Here is a 20,327-nt window from a genome sequence, read left to right on the forward strand (position 1 = left end):
CGAAAAAAATTCTATTTCTTTATAATACTCAGGAAGCGCTCAGTGCTGGATCGAGCTGGGATCTTCGTTCAAGTGGCAGCTCTACATGAGCCTCGTCGCCCTGACACTTTTCCTCATTCCTGCCGTGGTCATCACAGGATGCTACACGGTGATCGTGTACACGATATGGACTAAAAGCGTCCACATCACCCGCGACAGCCAACAGTCAACCCCTCTCAAAAGTACCGACTTCACTGCCTTCAAATTTTATCAAAATTTTATTTTATTTTAATTTTCCAGACGGGGACAAGCACGACGAGAACGACATCAGGAGAGCGAGTTCTAGAGGTATCATTCCAAGAGCAAAGATCAAAACAGTCAAAATGACATTTGTAATAGTCTTCGGTGGGTTTTTCTTCTTATTTAAAAAATAATAATAACAATATCGTTGTTTTTTATAGTTGATTATTCGGAAATCGTGAGATGCGGTCTGGTGTGATGTAGGTTTCAGAAAAAACATTTTCTTTATTGTGCCAACGTTTCGATCTTTGTTGAGATCCTCTTCAGTGCCTGGGATTTACAAACATTGTTTAAATTTAACTAATATATGTAGGATGTGGAAAAAAGTGAATTTATACAATGCAAAAAATATTTTTTATATTCAATCAAAGTATTTGTACTCACTCGGTGTTGGTTTTCTGCGTAATTGTGAGTACCACTGGGATACAACACGACACGCAAGAATGGCACAATTACGCAAAAAATCAACACTTTGAATTGGATATAAATTAACAATGTTTATAAATCCCAGGCCCTGAAGAAGATCTCAAAGATCGAAACGTTGGCACGATAAAGAAAATGTTCTGAAACCTGCATCACACCAGACCGCATCTCACGATTTCAGAATAATCATCGACTAACGGTCACTAATCACAACGCGTTTTTTTATAGTTTTCATCCTTTGTTGGAGTCCTTATATCGTCTTCGATCTCCTTCAAGTTTTCGGCTACGTACCAAGAACGCAGACCAACATCGCAGTGGCTACTTTCATCCAGAGCCTCGCCCCGCTGAATTCAGCAGCCAACCCTGTCATCTACTGCTTATTTTCTACTCATATATGCAGGGCGCTTGGGTAAAATAAAAATAAAAACGAAAAAAAAAGACTTTTTATAATTTTTTCTTTTTTTCAGCAAATTACCTCCGTTTTCATGGATCTGCTGCTGTTTGGTCAACAGGGGAAACGAATCTAGCAGTATTATCGACACGGTGACTTCGACACTGAGAAGAGCGACTGTCCGCAACCCTGATAATCTCTAATTTAAAATTTTTAAAAAAACTTTTCTTTTTATAAATTATTTATTCTCTGCTGTTTATATTTTATTCCTAGGAATATTCCTGAGTCATAAGGTTTACATTAACGGTGAATGTTCCAAATGAATCTCCTAAATTATTAAACGTATCGGTAGTGTTTTGTGTAATCCCTTTTATATTGTAATTCGTCTCTTATCTATTAAGTCTCATTGTAAAACTGTTTTTTGTTTTATGTTAAAAACCTATTTTAAAAAAAAGAAAAAATTCAAATAGATTGGTGTTAATGAAATAAGACACATTAAATGTTTATTTTAAATAAATAAGTTTATTTTAAAGATTTTCCTCGTGAAAATTGCCATGGTGAGAGAGAGAAAAAGTAAACAATCCTAAAACATATTTGTAATTTATAATTGACCGAAATCCTTAAAAGAAAAAACCTCTATGTACAATTACGAATTGTCGATGGCGATGGTAAGCATATTAATTTGAAAAAAAGAAAATTCAACATGCTGAAACGGTTGTTAAACAGTTAATTTCCCCTTAGATTGACTAGATTTCACACTCTCCAATAAATAAATAAAAAGACTACTATGTAAATAAATTAATGTAAAACGAGAGACAAGAGAAAAAAATCATTAAATAGATTAAAACTTAAATACAATATTTATAAGTATAATAAATAATTAAAACGGACTCAATTAATTTAAAAAGCGACAATATCACAAAAGTGATTGTTATCCTTTTTTTCCGTTTTGCCAAATTAATTATTAGATTTTTTTAAACATCTCGTCCTTTAATAAACGCCTTCGGTCTGGACCATGTGCATCAATCTCTTAAATGTGTTGCTCTGCTGGATCTCCTCGTGTGTCTGGCCGGTGGCGTTCAACTGTAAACAAAAACTGATATTAAAAATTGTTTTAATAGTAATAGGGTGGTAAATGTTAAACAATTACACTGGCAACAACCTAATTTTTAACTGTAAGCACAAATATCTTTGCAGAAAAGCTTTGGAGACAGCCCTTTTTAAGAACCGTTGAAATACATTTACACATGAAAACGGTTTTTCCTTTATAAATAGAAAGATTTTTTTAACGAGGGTTCGCAGCATGGGGTTATATCAACCCTCGGGGTGCCGGTGTTTTTGAAAAAAAGCCCATTTGTAAGTATGTCGGGCTCGAATGCAGGGCCGCTGGATTCGAACCCGGGACCTTCACCTTACAGTGATGAACGCCTTGTCAACGACTAAAACGTTGCGGCCACCGACGCTCCAACAAAAAGTTCGCAGTACTGATACCAGAACGGGAAGAATGGGCCAAAGGAACACCACTAAAGGCAAATTCCTATTGGTAATCTGACGGCTCTAAAACGGACAAGGGTACGGGAGCTGGGGGTCTTTGGTATGAACCCCAAGACCGAACTGACGGTAAACCTAGGTAAGTATGCTACAGTTTTCCAATCTGAAATCACAGCGATTGAACAATGTGCCAGAGAAATAAAAAGGAATACATTCCCAGAAAATAGCTATTTTCTTGGCTTCAGCCAGGTAGTACTCAGGGCCCTAGCCTCATGCGAGGCGAAGGCAAAGAGTGTTTGGAACCGCATGGATGACCTGACGGAAGTCCGCGACACTAATGATCTGACCGTGGCAAGGGTTCAAAAAGGGAGCCAACATGGACTCTCTGCGCCCAGAACCCTCCTGCGACCTAGCAGCCTGCCACAAAAGAGGTTACATCTTAAAATGGATCCTTAATGAGTCCAAAACCGCTGCGGCCACCGAAGCCCCCCGTATATAAATAGAAAAAGGTAGTTAATAAAATCAATTTAATGAGAAATATGTAGAAAATAGAGTGTTATACTGAAAATTTAGAAGCTGAGAAAAAAGAGAGTGTGTGTGTGTGTGTGTGTGTGTGTGTGTGTGTGTGTGTGTGTGTGTGTGTGTGTGAGAGAGAGAGAAAGAGAGAGAGAGAGAGAATAGTATGTATGGCCAAAACCCGCGCAGGTGCCCCTTATGCAGAGAAAGGTTGCTCGATGTGTCCCACATAATAGAGGCGTGTCATGACTTGGCTCCATACAGAGAGCATGTAGGCATGCCGCCGGACTTAAGAAGCACACGGTACGGTTTCTCCTATCTAACTCCAGCCGAAGTCCTCGAGGCCATAACCAAATCCCACTCCAATGCCATTGGAGTTGATGGCATCCCTATCCATTTTCTTAAACTCTGCCTCCCAATATTACTACCTGTTCTACTTCACATCTATAACTACTCACTCCAAAACTCTGTTTTTCCGACAGCCTGGCAAAAATATCTTGTCTACGTCAATAAAACCCCCAACCCATCCTCCCCTAAAGACTACCGTCCCATTTCCATCCTCTCAAACCTGTCCAAGCCCCTAGAAAGATTAGTCCAAGCACAAGTTTCCAGGCACCTTGAACAGTCCCATCTTCTCAACCTCCTCCAATCTGGCTTCCGCCAAGGTTATTCCACCCAATCAGCACTAATAAAAATTACCAGTGACCTCCACTTAGCAATGGACCAACGGAAAGTTTCTCTACTTGTCCTTCTTGATTTTTCTAAAGCCTTCGATTCTGTCCCTCACTCTTCTCTCCTCTCTAAACTCGAATCTTTTTCCTTCTCCGCCAGCTACCAATCGCCGCCAAGCTGTCTCCCTTCCCAATGGCCTTACCTCCTCCTTCCTCCCTCTAAAATCTGGGGTGCCCCAAGGCTCTAGCATCTCTCCTATCCTTTTTTCCATTTATACCAATGCTCTACCCGACTTCAACCAGTCCTGTAACTATCACCTATATGCCGATGACTCCCAAATATACATATCCTTCCACCCTTCCGATCTTCTCGGCCATTCTCAAGATCCAAAAAGACATAAACTCCATCAACAAATGGGCCCATAAAAATTCCCTAGTCCACCGCCATAATTATCGGGTGCAGGCAACTCCTCAATTCCCTCCCCAGCATCCCACCTCTCATGCTAAATAACCATCCCATCCCCTTCTGCCCTTCTGTTAAAAACTAGGAGTTGTCTTTGACCAAAACCTTTCCTGGCATTCTCACATTTCCCAAATTTCCCGCCATTCCATTGCCTTCCTCAGCCTGTTTCGTCGGTCCTGGTTTCTCTTACCTTTCTCCACCCGCAAACTCCTTGTACCTTCCCTTATACTTCCCTTCTTCGATTATAGCTGTTTGGCATACGGTGGTCTCTCGGAGGGGGAGAACGCGCGATTGAAGCGTATTATGAATTGTTGCGTAAGATTTGTGTACGGCACCCCACGGGGATCCCGGGTGTCGGGGTTGTATTCCCAACTTTCCTGGCTATTCCCCTCCTTCCGTGCACAGTATTTCCTAGGTTGCTTTCTTTTCCAGTCCATCCACACTCGTCGTCCTCCTTACATCATCCAATCCCTCCAATTCAACTCCTCACATCTCACTCGTAAGACCCGCTCATCCCCAATCGACCTTATCCTTCCGCAACATACAACCCATACCTTCGAAAGATCATTTCTGATCCGAGCCCATAAACTCTGGAACTCCCTTCCCCTTTCTATTCGTCACGCTGCCTCCTTTTCCTCCTTTAAATCCCATCTTTATAATCACCTCCTCTCCCTCCAAGCAGAGACCTCACGTTAACATTTGTTATTTTTGTTTAATATTCTCGTAATTTTTTCTTCAGTCCTGCCTTATTGGTATACATTGTTCCAAGATTTCTATCTTTTTTTTTACTTTTAACTTCATAGAAGGAACTTCTTTTATTTATTTCATGTAAATTATTCTTAGGGGACACCAGTCCCAGAATAAAGTTATTTTTCTTCTTCTTAACACGGTAGTGAGTTTCAAAGTCCCCTGTTCCGCTTTTTACAAGAAATTGGGTTTTTTTTATTGTATATAATATGACTTATGTGTTGTGTCTATATGTTTTGTCTGAGTGCATGTATTTATTAGCGTGAATGGCGAGGGGTGAGCGTGAAATATGACGTCATCATCGCCCTTCGAACGCTGAGATCGTATGAGTGTGAATATTTATAAAAGTACTCCATCGACCCCAATCCAGATTAGTTTGAGTATAGGTCGGTGGAGGAATATCAAGTACTCCACCGACCAAACGGAATGAGTGTACTGTAATCAACTGATTGATAGCTTTTATTTATCCGCGCAGAGGGAGATAAAAAGATTGATATAAGAGATGGGGAAAAATAGTTAAGGAGGAATAAAGATTGATGAAGTTACGGTGTTGGTAAGTGATGGTTAGAGTGAGAGAGAGAGAGAAGAGAGAGGGAAGGAGGGAGTGAGAAAGAAAGAGAGAGGGAGAGTGAATATTACGTTTGGGAGAGGGTTCGACTGACTGATAGCTTTTATTTAGCCGCGCAGAAGAAGATAGATAGATAGCAGAGATGGGGAAAAGGAGATAAAGAGGAATAAAGATTGATGGAGTTAGGGGGTTGGTAAGTGATGGTTAGAGTGAGTGAGAGAGTGAGAGGGAAGGAGGAGCGAGATAGAGAGAGTGTGACAGAGAGACAAAGAGAGGAAAGCTGAAACCGAGAGGTAAATATTCGATTTGGAAATGAAACGAGAAATAGAAAGTAACATATGATAAACAACTCATACACATATAGAATAATCCATTAGATTTCGTGGTCCGATTGGGCAAATAACTTATATGAATTAATTAATCTTTATGTAAAGTATTGGTCGAAATAAAAAAGCCAGTGTCATGATCGGGATTCGAACCCACGACCTTCGGCTTAATACGCCGCTGCTCTACCACCTGAGCTATCGTGACTTCCATCCACTCGGACTCAACTCCCATCTCAGCCCACCTTTCCAATTTTCCTTCCTTTTTAGGTAGAGCAACGGCGTATTTAGCCGAAGGTCGTGGGTTCGAATCCCGCTCGTGACACTGACTTTTTTTTATATAAAACAATACCTTACATAAAGATTAATATAGAATAATTTATACTTTAAAGAAAATCAGAAAAAATGAAGTGCTTACCGCATGTGGAGCTGGTACAGGGTGAGGCACAGATTTAGGCTGTAGAAAACAAAATGCACATAATTAAAAATTTCATCGGAAAAATGACAACGTACCAATAACAAAAGCATGAACTTACGTGCGGCGTTGGAATCGGTTTCTTAAATGGCGAAAGCAAAAAAGCGTTTCATGTCGTTAATGCGGCGTTATAAGCTTTATTGTATTTTATCTGTGTTTTCATAAAAAATCAACATACCTTGACTGGTGTGAAGACTCTGGTTGGAATAGGCGTGACTTCCTGGGCGTAATCGGCTTCCTGGTCATGAAGAGCTTTGTAAGTTTCGGACTTGACCGGGTCGAACACCACTGTCTTCTTTACGCTGAAATAAAGAGAAATCTAATTATTGACATATTTGTACAAATTGGCCAATTTTCTTTTGAACGTTTGAGCCATGTTGTGTAAAAGGGTAAATCTACGCTGCTAGAAGAACAAATAGCGTATGTCGAAAATATAATAATACATAGATGTCCAAATTATGAACGAAATCACCTATAAATCGATAGCTGGGAGAGTAAAAAGTGTGTATAACAACAAACCAGCGGGTAAAAAAATGGGGGCTTCAGCTACTCATTAAGGTTTATATTTTATTTTATTTTAAAATATATTATTTGTACTTTTTATTCATTTGAACTAGACGATCAAATCTCGCAGTAATACTCCCCCACCCTGCGTTTACTTTTACTATTATTTTCTTGGATTTTTACTTTCAGTACAAAAAGACGGACTAATCAATATGTATTCGAAAAAAGATCTAATATCTGGCCACAAAATATATATCATACACCCACAAGAAAAGTGGCACAAGTCGAAAAAATTTTAAAAATGGATTATTTAGTGGTTTTTTTTAAGTATTACGGTGTGCGATGTTACAGTAAAAACGGCCTATAGGTGGACTCTTTGCTGCTATGCCGTATCATGTGTCATTTTTTAAATGGTGCGAACAAACTGTCTCCATTCACGAAAAATGGCAAAAGTTCTGTGTCGAGCTTTAAAGCATCAGTGTGAGTATTTATCAGTAAAAGTGGCACGTTTCGAATTTGGCCAGTTTTCGTCTCATTTAGTAAAGGACCATCTGGAGTCACATATTTAGTTTTGTCACTGCAATTTATAACTTACTAATAGCTATAAACTGGATTTTTATGCAGTTACAAATTTTCTTTGCCACCAAATACGACCGAGGAAATCCATTATCTATCCGACTCATGATATCTAGGAAGATGTAGGTTAAATTTTATAGATCATATTTGCATATTTGATGACTATCGCATAAAATTGCATATTCGAAGGATTTTTACGTAAAATCGCATTTATCGCGGAAAATATTAAAAAAAACTATATTCGTATTCGGGTGAAGGATAAAAAAGTTCAATAAAAAAAGAACAAGTTAACGAAAATTTGGTTTAATTCGAAGAAAACAGAAACAGTCAGAAATCAATTATCTATCCGAATCACGTATCTAGGAAGTTGTAGGTTCAATTTTATAGAGCATATTTGCATATTTGATGAATATCGCATAAAATTGCATATTTGAAGGATTTTTAAGTAAAATCGCATTTATCGCGCAAAATATTTAAAAAAATTATATTGGTTTTCGAGGGAAGCATAAAAAAAGTTCTGTAAAAAAAAAAGTTGACGAAAATTTGGTTTGATTCGAACAAAACCGAATCCGTGAGAAATCAATTATTTATCCGAATCATGTATCTAGGAAGTTGTAGGTTAAATTTTATAGAGCATATTTGCATATTTGAACAATATCACATATTCGAAGGATTTTTACGTGAAATCGCATTTATCGTTCAAAATATTTAAAAAAAAACTATATTGGTATTTTGTGTGGTGATTAGTGACCGTTAATCGATTTCTAAATAAATATATTGGTATTCGGGTGAAGCATAAAAAAGTCCAATAAAAAAAGAACAAGTTAACGAAAATTTGGTTTAATTCGAACAAAACAGAAACAGTCAGAAATCAATTATCTATCCGAATCACGTATCTTGGAACCTGTAGGTTAAATTTTATAGAGATATTTGCATATTCGAACAATATCGCATATTCGAAGGATTTTTACGTAAAATCGCATTTATCGCGCAAAATATTTTAAAAAATTATATTGGTTTTCGGGCGAAGCATAAAAACGTTCTGTAAAAAAAAGAACGTTGACAAAAATTTGCTTTGATTCGAAGAAAACTGAATCAGTCAGAAATCAATTATCTATACGAATCATGAATCTAGGAAGCTGTATGTTAAATTTTATAGATCATATTTGCATATTTGATGAATCGCATAAAATTGCATATTTCAAGGATTTTTAAGTAAAATCGCATTTATCGCGGAAAATATTTAAAAGAAATTATATTGCTTTTCGTGAGAAGCATAAGAAAGTTCAGTAAAAAGAAGAACAAGTTGACGAAAATTTGGTTTAATTCGAAGAAAACAGAAACAGTCAGAAATCAATTATCTATCCCAATCACATATCTTCGAAGCTGTAGGTTAAATTTTATAGAGCATATTTTTGCATATTTGATGAATATCACATAAAATTGCATATTGGAACAATATCGCATATTTGAAGGATTTTTACGTAAAATCGCAATTATCGCGCAAAATATTTAAAAAAATTATATTGGTTTAATTCGAAAAAACTTAATCAGTGGGAAATCAATTATTTAAACGAATCATGTATATAAGAAGTTGTAGGTTAAATTTTATAGAGCATATTTGCATATTTTTGCAAATTTGATGAATATCGCATAAAATTGCATGTTTGAAGGATTTTACGTAAAATCGCATTTATCGCGCAAAATATTTAAAAGAAATTATATTGGTTTTCGGGGGAAGCATAAAAAACGTTCTGTAAAAAAAAGAACAAGTTGACAAAAATTTTGTTTAATTCGAAAAAAACTGAAACAGTCAGAAATCAATTATCTATCCGAATTATGTATCTAGGAAGATGTATGTTAAATTTTATAGAGCATATTTTCATATTTTTTGCATATTTGATGAATATCGCATAAAATTGCATATTTGGAGGATTTTTACGTGAAGTCGCATTTATCGCGCAAAATATTTAAAAAAATTATATTGGTTTTCGGGGGGAGCATAAAAAAAGTTCTGTAAAAAAAGAACAAGTTGACGAAAATTGGTTTAATTCGAAGAAAACTGAATCAGTCCGAAATCAATTATCTATCCGAATCATGTATCTAGGAAGTTGTAGGTTAAATTTTATAGAGCATATTTGAAGGATTTTTACGTAAAATCGCATTTTTCGCGCAAAATATTTTAAAAAATTATATTAGTTTTCGGGCGAAGCATAAAAACGTTCTGTAAAAAAAAGAACAAGTTGACAAAAATTTGGTTTAATTCGAAGAAAACTGAATCAGTCAGAAATCAATTATCTATCCGAATCATGTATCTAGGAAGATGTAGGTTAAATTTTATAGAGCATATTTGCATATTTTTTGCATATTTGATGAATATCGCATAAAATTGCATATTTGAACAAAATCGCATATTAGACTCAATACTCAATACTCATACTCAATTAGTATAAAATATATACTTTAATTATGCAAGTGAGGAAATGTTTTAGTTAAATGTAAATAAACTCTGGGGCACGTCGGTGATCCCAACGGTTTAGGCTCATCACTGTAAAGGTCCCGGGTTCGAATGCAGGCCCGCTGGACGCCGACATACAAATGGGCTTTCTTTCAAAAATACCGGCACCCCGATGGTTCAAATAACCTCGTAGTTGAAATAACCTCGTAGAAAAAAAGTTTTAATATCTATTTCATTTAATTATCTATAATTTTGTTTAAAGTTACTATGAGAGTAAAAAAACTACTTTACTGCATATCATCGAATATTTTAACGTATTAATACTGCATATTTCAGGGCTTTCAACTACATATTTTATGGCATAAATTGGCAATTTTTACTGCATAAAAAACCGGTCTCTGCTAATAACCGACACATCTTTTCGATGCATTCATGATTTAGAGTTTATTTGCACATTATATATAATTTATTACATATATATTTTAAATATTTGTAAAAAAAACTTTCATCACGTGGACAAACTGATTATAAATTCGTAGACAACCAACAAGAAGGAAACTGCTGTCAATTATGGTTATGATGTATGTCAGTTTTCAAATTCTACCTCTTTGGCAACTACTTTAGGGCAAAGTGTTATGGATATTGGATCTTCTCGTTGCACTTTGTTAACAGGTAATCAGGAGAACCGTATGACCTATACTGACAATAGTCCTGGCTCTTCAGATTTCACTAACAAATCTGGGAAGCATCAATGCTCAGCTTCAACGTTGCGGTCAAAAAATGTTTTAGTAAAACAAATTATTGTAAACACTGAATTAATACAATTATGTTTTATGGGAAAAAAGAAGATTGCAATTCCTAGTTTTTATGCTGCCTTTTTCTCTTCATTGTAAGTAGGAAATAATTTCAGAATTTCAGGTCTTAAACAAAAAAGCAGATTCAGTTATTACTGCAAAGCTTTCGACCTATTCAAAGATCTTCATCAGGGCCTGTATTAAATTCACATTATGAAAAATAGTTAATTGTTAAATCAATTGTACAAATATGTTTATCGCAATGTGAAATTAATATAGGCCCTGATGATGACCTTAAAATAGGTCGAAATCCGAACTTATTAATTATTAATTTATTTTTAACAAATAATAAAAAGGTTTATTTCAATAATTAATTTTATATTTTAAATAAATAAGTAGCCCTGACAACAGGTGGAAAGCCCATTTGAGTCAAAAATAATCTTAGTAAAACTTACTACATGGAAATTTATGCTAGTTTGTTAGGTTTGTATGTTGTATGTAACTATCAAGTATAAATTAATACGTCAATTAATAATAATTGTCCAACATTAATGTTAGAGCAAACGACATAAATTAAATGCCGAGAGTGAATATGCAAGAAACGTGACACAACTCAAAAAGGGGTGATTTTTCGTGGCAGTATAGCTGGAATTATAAAACTTATGCATTTTCCCTTAAGACTTGAAAAAAATAAAGGCAATATTGATAGATCATGACAGTTTTTATTGCCAACAACCTTAATGACGTGAACTTAATACATAAATAAAAAATTAAACTTCCATCTGTCTTCCTAAAGTTACAGTAATAATTATTAAGATTATTATATCGGTATGGTAAAGGTAGGAAATTTTCAGATATTTATTCAATTTTTCATTAAATAAACTTAACATGACACGGTTGATGATGAAGAGATTTTTTACCATGTTATGATTAGAATACAGGTTCTTTCCTTTCTAGTTTTTCTTTAAAAACAAGCTAATTTGAGAAAAAATTCTAAGTCCTGCAATTTATTTGACTTTGATTTTAAAGTTGTACTGCTTAAATACTTACGCTGGTGCTGTCTGTGCGTTGATCGTGTCGACTATGTTCTGCTCCGAGTACAGGCCGATGGGTGAGTTAAACTGCTTGTGAGAGATCTGTAAAAAAATTGAAAAAAAATAATAATTGAGTTTGTTTTTGATTTGTTAAAAAAGAAAACAAAAAACACTCAAGCAAACTCTTTCTCATTAAAAATTCTTTGTTATCCGTCTGGGGAGGTAAAATCGGTTTTAGTTATTGTTCCAATTTTTTGTAAAATTGTTTGTTTTTGCTTTTCATATGTCTTTTTTAATTTTTTAATTGTGTTGTTTTCTAATGTTCAGAGTATTTTTGATTTATAAAAAACAAAAGAACAAACTTTGTCGAAATACGTTTTTCGATTTTAGAGGATGCAACATGCATATTACAGGCAGTTTAAGCCAATCGGGTTTTTAATGATTTTTTTTAATAAAACAAATTTTTTGGGTGATTAACCTGAACGCCAGGTCCTACTTGTTCCTCGATTTTCTGCAAGACGGTATCTGCAACCTGCGTGAAACGTTTAAATTTGAGTTTTCTCCTTTTCAATAAATAGGACTTGTCAAAAAAAGATTTTGTCTTCATTATTTCCGACCCCTTTTATGGTCAAATAGTCTGGGGTTTTGTTTTAAACAAATAATTGAAATAATGTACCCTTTGTTTCATCGCAATTTCGTGAGGAAGGAGAGGATGGGGTGCAGCCTGTCGGAAAGTCGGGTTCGGATGGTGTCTCAAGTACGATTCCGTCGGTCCGAAATCCTTCTTCACCTTGGCACCTGGCAGGACAAGCGGTGTCGTTCTGTACGGCTGAAACAGAAAATTTAAAAAAAAAATAGAAAAAGAACACAGCAGACAGAAAAACTATTTTATTTTTTTAAACGACTTAATCCTGCTCAAATTCATAAAAAAAGGCTTTCAAGTCACATTTTACAATATTTCATTATAAACAGACTTGTTTTAAAAGGTAATATATACAAATACAATATGAACAGATCTGAACATTTTACATCCATTAACATTCCTCCCTCAACTAATTTTAACTTTTCAACATTAGTTTTAAACCATTTCAACTTCGTTTGACAATATCACCCAGAAAACTATAATCTATTTTTAAAAAACCGCACGCGAAAATGCGAAATAGTGACAAATTTGTTCCCGACGAAAATAGACCCCGGTGTCCCGTCCTGTCAGTACGAAAATAGAAAACGAGGTCTTGTATCGGATTCAAAGTGGTCACGCCTTGTACCGAAAATATTATTTCACCAGAATTCGGACACTTCACTCAAAATTAGAGACATTCCTTTTCACGAATTTTCACAATTATCACAAGATAAAATATTTCTAACGCACAAATAGATCGATAATTATCCACACGGATCATTAATACGAACCACAATCATTTTTGGCTGCAGATTCATTAATTTGCAGAAGAAAGTTCATATGTGTTGTTGACCAACCCTCTATTTGTTTTTCTTCCATTCCTTCATTTCATTCCTTCTCTGTTATTTATTTTTAATTTTTTAGGCCCTCTGTCGTTTTTTCCTGTTTTTATTATTGTTTTTTAATCAAATAAAACAAAATTATCCAACTATCACTCTTACTCACCACTTATAGCCTTTCTTTTTTAACTTCCTCTCCTCTTGTCTTTCTCTCTCTCTCCTACATATCAATATATCCCTCCTCTCATATTGGTTCTTTTCTTCTAGGCTGGTTTTGCTCATATTTTTTACTCTCCGTTATGATTTACATGTAAATTTTTGTTTATAGCACACGCCATAATGAATTTATAGTTTATCTTTTTATATTAGGTTGTGAACTATAATAATATGTATTTTTTGAAGCCTTGAAATTCGTTCATTATGGCCATTAGGAACAGGACAACAACAATAATTCTTGAAAACATACCCTTTGTCTCTCTTTCTCTCTCTCTCTCTCTCTCTCTCTCTCTCTCCCTCTCTCTCTCTCTCTCTCTCTCTCTCTCTCTCTTCCTCTATATCTCTCTCTACCTATGAATCTATCAATCTATCTATGTATCAATCAGTGTTGGGCAAAAATTAGTCATGTCTAATGATTAATGATTGATCACTCAGACCGTTAGTCATGATTGGTAGTAAGTTACTAATTTAGTCATTAGTCGCCATATGTGATGATTAGACTAAATTAGATCTAGACTAGAATTGACTAAATTAGTCATGACTAGTAATTATCTACGAGGCATGACTAATTTAGTCACAATATAGTTAGTCATGACTAAATTTCGATAAATCGTGTTCAAATGGGTGCTCAAAAAATTAAAAATACACTTCAACACTTTAAAAAAAATTTCTAACAGAAATTTATTTCATCAAAACGAAAATCCTTCGACACCTTATTTAACAAAAATCAATCTTCCAATTATAAGTAAAACTCCGTTGTTATGAAAAGGCAAAAAATAATGATAATATTAATAATAAAATAAAATTTAAAAAATCCTAGAACAAGCTACGCTTTGAAAAGTAAATATGTTTACATAACCGATCAATGGAAAAAATATTTCTTTGAATTAAAATTTATTCCACTTAAAAGGAGAGATTTCTGCATTATTTGGAAAATACACCATCTAGGTGTCTTGATTGTAATAAAATAGACATGTAGAATAATTATGTAACTTTGGTTTTCGTTTATGGTAACAATTTTTGAAGGTTGGCCTTGAGCACGACTCTCATCTCAAAATTTTTATCCGGAGTCGGTTGGATTTTGGTAAGTTGGTCATTGTAGCCAAAGTTGGGCCAAATCAAACTAATTCAATCATTATTAAGAATTTTGATTGAAGTTTAATCATGATTGAATTAATTATGATTAAATCATATAATGATTAATTTACTCTTGACTAATTCAATAATTGATAAACTTCAATCAAAATTCTTAATCATGATGGAATTAGTTAGATTTTGCCCAACTCTGGTATCAATGTTTCCTCTTCCCTGGGTTCTTTTCTTCTCTGTCGGTTTGCTCTACTTTTTCTTCTGCAATTAGTAAATTCTTGTTTTTACTAATATATCATATTAACATGGCATAACTCCTGAAGAATGTACGTTGCATAATATTAATAATATTTTTAAGCCATGAAATTCGTTCATTATGCACAAACACTCTCTCTTCTCTCTCTCTCTCTCTCTCTCTCTCTCTCTCTCTCTCTCTCTCTCTCTCTCATTCTCTATTCATTCAAAAATCTATTTATATAGCTAATTAATCAACTGTTGATCAATTAACTATTTATTTTTCCTCTGTCCATTTTGTTTGTATGAAAACTTTTTATTTTTAATTTACACACTTTTGCCAAATACACAACACAAATCTTTCGCTCATTTTTTCTATCCATTTTACAATACTTTTCTATTAGTATCCTTTATCTCTTTCTGCGTTGTTTCTCACCCAATTCGACTTATATTTATGTTCATTTCAACCCTAATATAAACTAGCAGTTTAAGTAGTTTTTAAGTTTATATACACAGAGAGGCAAAAGTAGTGGCGAACCTCATTTTTTAGTAAATACTTGCAAACGTTATACTTTTTTTTGTTTACTGAACGTTTTTAAATAAAAATGTAATATATAGCTAAGGAAAAATTAAGCTGAGTAAAGCTATGTTAAGAAAAATGTCGCTATGAAAACAATAACAATATTGTATTTCGTGGCCCGATAGACCAAATAACTTCTTTCAATTAATTAATCTTTTTATGTAAGGTTTTTATTTGAGATAAAAAAGTCAATGGCACGAGCGGGATTCGAACCCACGATCTTCGGCTTGATACGCCCGCTGCTCTACCACTTGAGCTATCGTGACCTCGATCCACTCTGACATCAACTACCCATCTCAACCCCACCTTTTGAATTTTCCCTCCTTTTCCCTCCAATTTTTCAAGTTGGTGTCCGAGTGGATCGAGGTCACGATAGCTCAAGTGGTAGAGCAGCGGGCGTATCAAGCCGAAGATCGTGGGTTCGAATCCCGCTCGTACCATTGACTTTTTTATCTCAAATAAAAACCTTAATTAATTGTAATATATTAATTGGTCAAGCGGACCACGAAATTAGTGAATTTTTATGTAAGGTATTGGTTGAAATGAAAAAGTTAGTATCACGAGTGGGATTCGAACTCACGACCTTCGGCTTGAAAAATGGCAAAGAGGAAGGAAAATTCGAAAGGTTGTAGGTTGAGATGTGGTCCGAGTGGATCGAAGTCACGATAGCTCAAGTGGTAGAGCAGCGGCGTATTCAGCGTGCGTGTCCCACTCGTGACTCTACCTTTTTCATTTCAACCAATACCTTACATAAAGATTAATTAATTAGAATGTAGAAAATATTCAATTCAGTAAGGATTATTTCCTCCCCTTGCGTTGATCACCGTTTGCATACGACGTGGCATAAATTTTATGAGGTTTTTAAATGTATGGCTTTGGAATATGTTCATACTCCTCCAACAGCGCCATTCTTAATTCCTGAATTAAGTGAACCCATAATACATAAAATACTGATAAAACTTACGTCTATTTAGAATGGAAGGGTTAAACCTCGTTCCTTTATCAACTCGGTAATTCACTATTTATTTACAAATCGTGAGATGAGGTCTGGATCACGATTTCTAAATAAATATCGATTAACGGTCACTAATCACCACACACGTAATTCACTATGTTTAAAACCACAAGTTTCAGAATTGTAAGTAGGCCATCATTTTTGTTCTTATAGACTATTATAAACTATTAATAAAAATAGTTTCAATGTTCTGATGAAGGAGGATCCATCCTAAGCATCCATGCAAGCTTGGGGAAGGAATAAAATGTTGGTGTTTTATAATCCCTCATTTTCTTATTAGTAAGTCAATACTAAAAGCTGATAGCAATTATTTCGAGATATAGACATATGCACCGAGGACTAAAAAAAGAGACCAGCAAGGTATATTGACCAATGAAGGAAACGCCATTCAGTACGGAGTTTAGTTATTTAGAAATCGTGAGATGCGGTCTGGTGTGATGTAGGTTTCAGAAAAACATTTTCTTTATCGTGCCAACGTTTCGACCTTTATTGAGATCATCTTCAGGGCCTGGGATTTACAAACATTGTTTACATTTAACAAATACATTTTGGATGTGGAAAAGTGAATTTATACAATGGAAAAAAGTATATATATATATATATATATATATAATATATATTCAATCAAAGTATTTCTACTCACTCAAAGTGTTTGTCTTCTGTGTAATTGTGCCATTCTTGCGTGTCGTGTCGAGAGGTGAGATTTTGCTATTTTGTGTTTATATACGTCGGATTTTGAAGGGGTGGGGAAGGAAGTCGGTATAGAAAAGACATTTTTGTATAAGGCGTCGACTTCTTTGAGGTGAAAAGGACCGACGAAGGGAAAAAATGTGTTGGTAATGGTTCGGCCAGATTATCCTTTCAGGATTATATAGAAAGGGATAAATAGGAAAAAGAAAGCTAAATTGTTGGGAAATTAGACCATGTGAAAAATATTTGATGTGTGGAATGTAATGTGATGATATATGTATGTTCCGTACACTCATTACGGAGTATTTCCTCCTCTTGCTTTTATCACCGCTTACAATCGACATGGCATCGATTTTTATGAAATTTTGAATGTAGTGCTGTGGAATATTTTCAACAGGCCATTCTTCATTCTCTGGTATCACTGTGCGACTTTTTACCCTCTTTGACAACTCGTCCCAAAAGTGTAGATAGGGTTTAAGTCTGGTCTACGTTCTGGCCTCTCCAAACATTGAATTCAAGCCCGTTCCAAATAGTCACCAACGATGGACTGTGTCTGGGGCCTTCCAATGTCATACATAAAAATGTGTGGCATATAAAAAACAACTTCTTCTATAACACATCTTCAATGTATGTCGCAGCTATTAGGGGACATACGATGAAGATAAAGTTTGTGCGACTTTCCGTAAAACTGCCTGTCCAAACCATAACACCATCAACTCCATACCATCTCCAGAATAAAAATGTCTCAAGGATAAAACGCTCTCGTTTTCTTCTCCAAACCCTCCCTCGTTCAGAAGACCTCAAACAAAACCAGAACTCATCCGAAAACAAGATTTAGTCCAATCTTGCCCAGACCAATTCATGCGATTTCTTGCGAAACGTAACCGAGTTGTTCTATGCCTGTCGGAAGTTCTGAACCAGTGACAGGCCTTCTCGAAGTAATCCAGCTTCTGAAAGCCTTCGCCTTAGAGTCCGTAAACTGACACATTTATTGTTGAAGTCGTTGCTTGATCTCAACAGCGGTAGAATGTCGATTACCGCGTACATACGAAACAATAAAACAATGATCTCTCATTACAAGATGGCGACCTATCCATGCCGTCTTTAATAACCTCTAGTGTCTTGGTAGCGATGGAAGACCCTTTGGACAGTTGTTCTGGGAATATTAAGCACCCAGGCCACATACGCTTGACTTCTTCCATCTTCCAACAATGATATCATTCTAGCAGAATCTGTACTACTTAAAACCATCACTCAAACAAATTTGGAACTTAAAAATGGTATAATTAAAAAAAAAGAAAGAACCTTTAGAGAAAAACCAACAAAGACGAGAGTAACTATTCAAAGATTTATTAACCAAATCCAATTTTTTTTTTTTTTACGAGGGTTTGCATCAGCAGAGGTCATATAAACCCCCAGGGTGCCGGTGTTTTTGAAAAAAGCCCATTTGTAAGTATGTCGGGTTCGAATGTAGGGCCGCTGGATTCGAACCCGGGACCTTTATCTTACAGTGATGAGCGCCGTGTCAACGCCTAAATCGTTACGGCCATCGAGGCCCCCAAATCCAATTGTAAACCCAATTTTACCTCTAATCTTTTAAAACGGACCAAATATTGTTGAAGATATTCAATGAATGATTGTCTAAAAGATAATTAAAAATATTAAGTGTAGACACTTCTTTGCCTATCAGTGTACATTTTCAATGATACAATTTGTTTGTCTGTTCTGTTTCAAATTTCAGTTACACGATTTTTTCACGTGTTTGCGTGTTACTTTGAAAGATATCCAATAAAAAATACTCATTAATTATTAGCTAAAAATTAAATAACAGAAAACTTAAATCCATTATATTTAGTTATTTAGTCGATTGACCAAATTACTTCTTTCAATTACTTATAATCTTTTTATGTAAGGTTTGCATTGACATTTGAAAAATGGCAAAAAGAAGGAAAATTGGAAAGGTTGTAGGTTGACATGGGGAGTTGGTGTTCGAGTGGATCGAAGTCACGATAGCTCAAGTGGTAGAGCAGCGGCGTATTTAGGCGAAGGTCGTGAGTTCGAATCCCGCTCGCGACACTAGCTTTTTCATTTCACCAAAACCTTACATAAAAAGACTAAGTAATTGAAAGAAAATTTAAAGTTCATATATAAGTACGATATAATATTTACAATATCACGATTAGTTAGAAAGCAAAAAACTATTTAGGTTTTTCAAAATTTTGAAGAATAAATACGTTGACTTTTAAGTTAGTAAGGTCTAAGATTTCTTCCTACAAAACAAATTACTTTTAGATGAAATCTTACAGGTTGCGCAAAAAATTACAATTTTGTTAACACCTTTTTTTCACCACTGTGCAGATCAAAAAATATGCTTTTTCGAAAATTTGTCACTATGATAAAAATTAAGTAAGTTATAGAGCACAAGAGCGCAAGACTAATTGTTTTGGCTGTTGGCCAACAATAAATTATTTTAGTAAAACAAATCTTTTATTATTCAATGTTGGAATTTATTAAATTTTTCACCTTGGGGTGATTTATTAAAATAAACTTTTTTCCATGATTATTACGTAAATTGATATTCTCGAATTTTTTTACGGCTCAGCGTACGTAACTGGTTCAATTTCCTGCGTTATTTCACTCAAGACTCTATATTTAGAGGCGGTATAAGGAACATAAGCGTGTTCCTTTGCAAGGACGTTTCAAGCATCACGGCTTTCTCAACGAACCCAAATTTGAACGAAAATTTATAAAATGTCAATTTATATGTTAATTTAAAGCTTATTTCAAGTCAATTTTAGTTCATTGACTAATTTTACAAGAATATGCAAGAAAATGTACGATTTGGCTTTATATTATTACATTTCGTTTAATATTTTATTAACGTTTTGAGAAGGATCTAACAACTTACAAAGCGTACTTTTTATACGAGCTTAAGTTTGGGTAAACAGTAATTTTATTAAATTATTCCAACCAATATGTGTGCTTTAGTCTACTTGCTGATTTGCATAATCACCTCTTGCTTACTTCGTCTAAAAGTAAATTGATATTTAGTTGCAAACCACTTCTCGTTATTTCGCCATTGTTTACGAGGTTTGAAAGTAGGTTTTAAAGTAGTTTAAAGTGAGATATAATTATTTAATTTGGTCGCACTATAACTTTCTGTTGTGTTTTATGACTGTTTGTCTGTTTATGAAAGGTGTATATTATCGTTGTCGTAAAGAATGCAAGTAACACCCTTTTCTCATGTATTATCAATTATACTGTTGTGTTTTTTTTTATGGAATACAAAACAATAAAAAAGAGAGAAAATAGAGAGAAGTACATGATAT

The 20,327-nt window shown here is 34.8% G+C and overlaps 2 protein-coding genes across 6 annotated transcripts in view; one reads left to right on the forward strand and one right to left on the reverse strand.

The window, feature by feature from the left end:
• LOC106666320 (cardioacceleratory peptide receptor-like) overlaps positions 1-1,903 on the forward strand; it is a 70,240-nt gene extending 68,337 nt beyond the window's left edge. For all 3 annotated transcript variants that reach the window (XM_014393419.2, XM_014393417.2, XM_014393418.2), the window contains 4 exons: positions 33-221; positions 280-384; positions 931-1,111; positions 1,170-1,903. In XM_014393419.2, the coding sequence (XP_014248905.2) occupies positions 33-221; positions 280-384; positions 931-1,111; positions 1,170-1,296 (602 nt within the window). In that variant the 3' untranslated portion in view covers positions 1,297-1,903. The remainder of the gene's footprint in view (positions 1-32; positions 222-279; positions 385-930; positions 1,112-1,169) is intronic.
• The window catches only part of LOC106666321 (PDZ and LIM domain protein 3), a 65,986-nt gene continuing 47,333 nt past the window's right edge, over positions 1,675-20,327 (reverse strand). For 2 of the 3 annotated variants that reach the window (XM_014393421.2, XM_014393420.2), the window contains exons 5-10: positions 12,390-12,542; positions 12,192-12,245; positions 11,730-11,815; positions 6,526-6,649; positions 6,291-6,329; positions 1,675-2,176 (exon numbers count right to left, since the gene is read on the reverse strand). In XM_014393421.2, coding sequence (XP_014248907.1) covers positions 2,084-2,176; positions 6,291-6,329; positions 6,526-6,649; positions 11,730-11,815; positions 12,192-12,245; positions 12,390-12,542 — 549 coding nt within the window. In that variant the 3' untranslated portion in view covers positions 1,675-2,083. The remainder of the gene's footprint in view (positions 2,177-6,290; positions 6,330-6,525; positions 6,650-11,729; positions 11,816-12,191; positions 12,246-12,389; positions 12,543-20,327) is intronic. The other variant, XM_014393422.2, reaches the window with a different exon arrangement.

The sequence above is a fragment of the Cimex lectularius genome, unplaced genomic scaffold (genome assembly GCF_000648675.2).
Source record: "Cimex lectularius strain Harlan isolate CLEC.00 unplaced genomic scaffold, Clec_2.1 scaffold236, whole genome shotgun sequence".
Taxonomy (NCBI): domain Eukaryota; kingdom Metazoa; phylum Arthropoda; class Insecta; order Hemiptera; family Cimicidae; genus Cimex; species Cimex lectularius.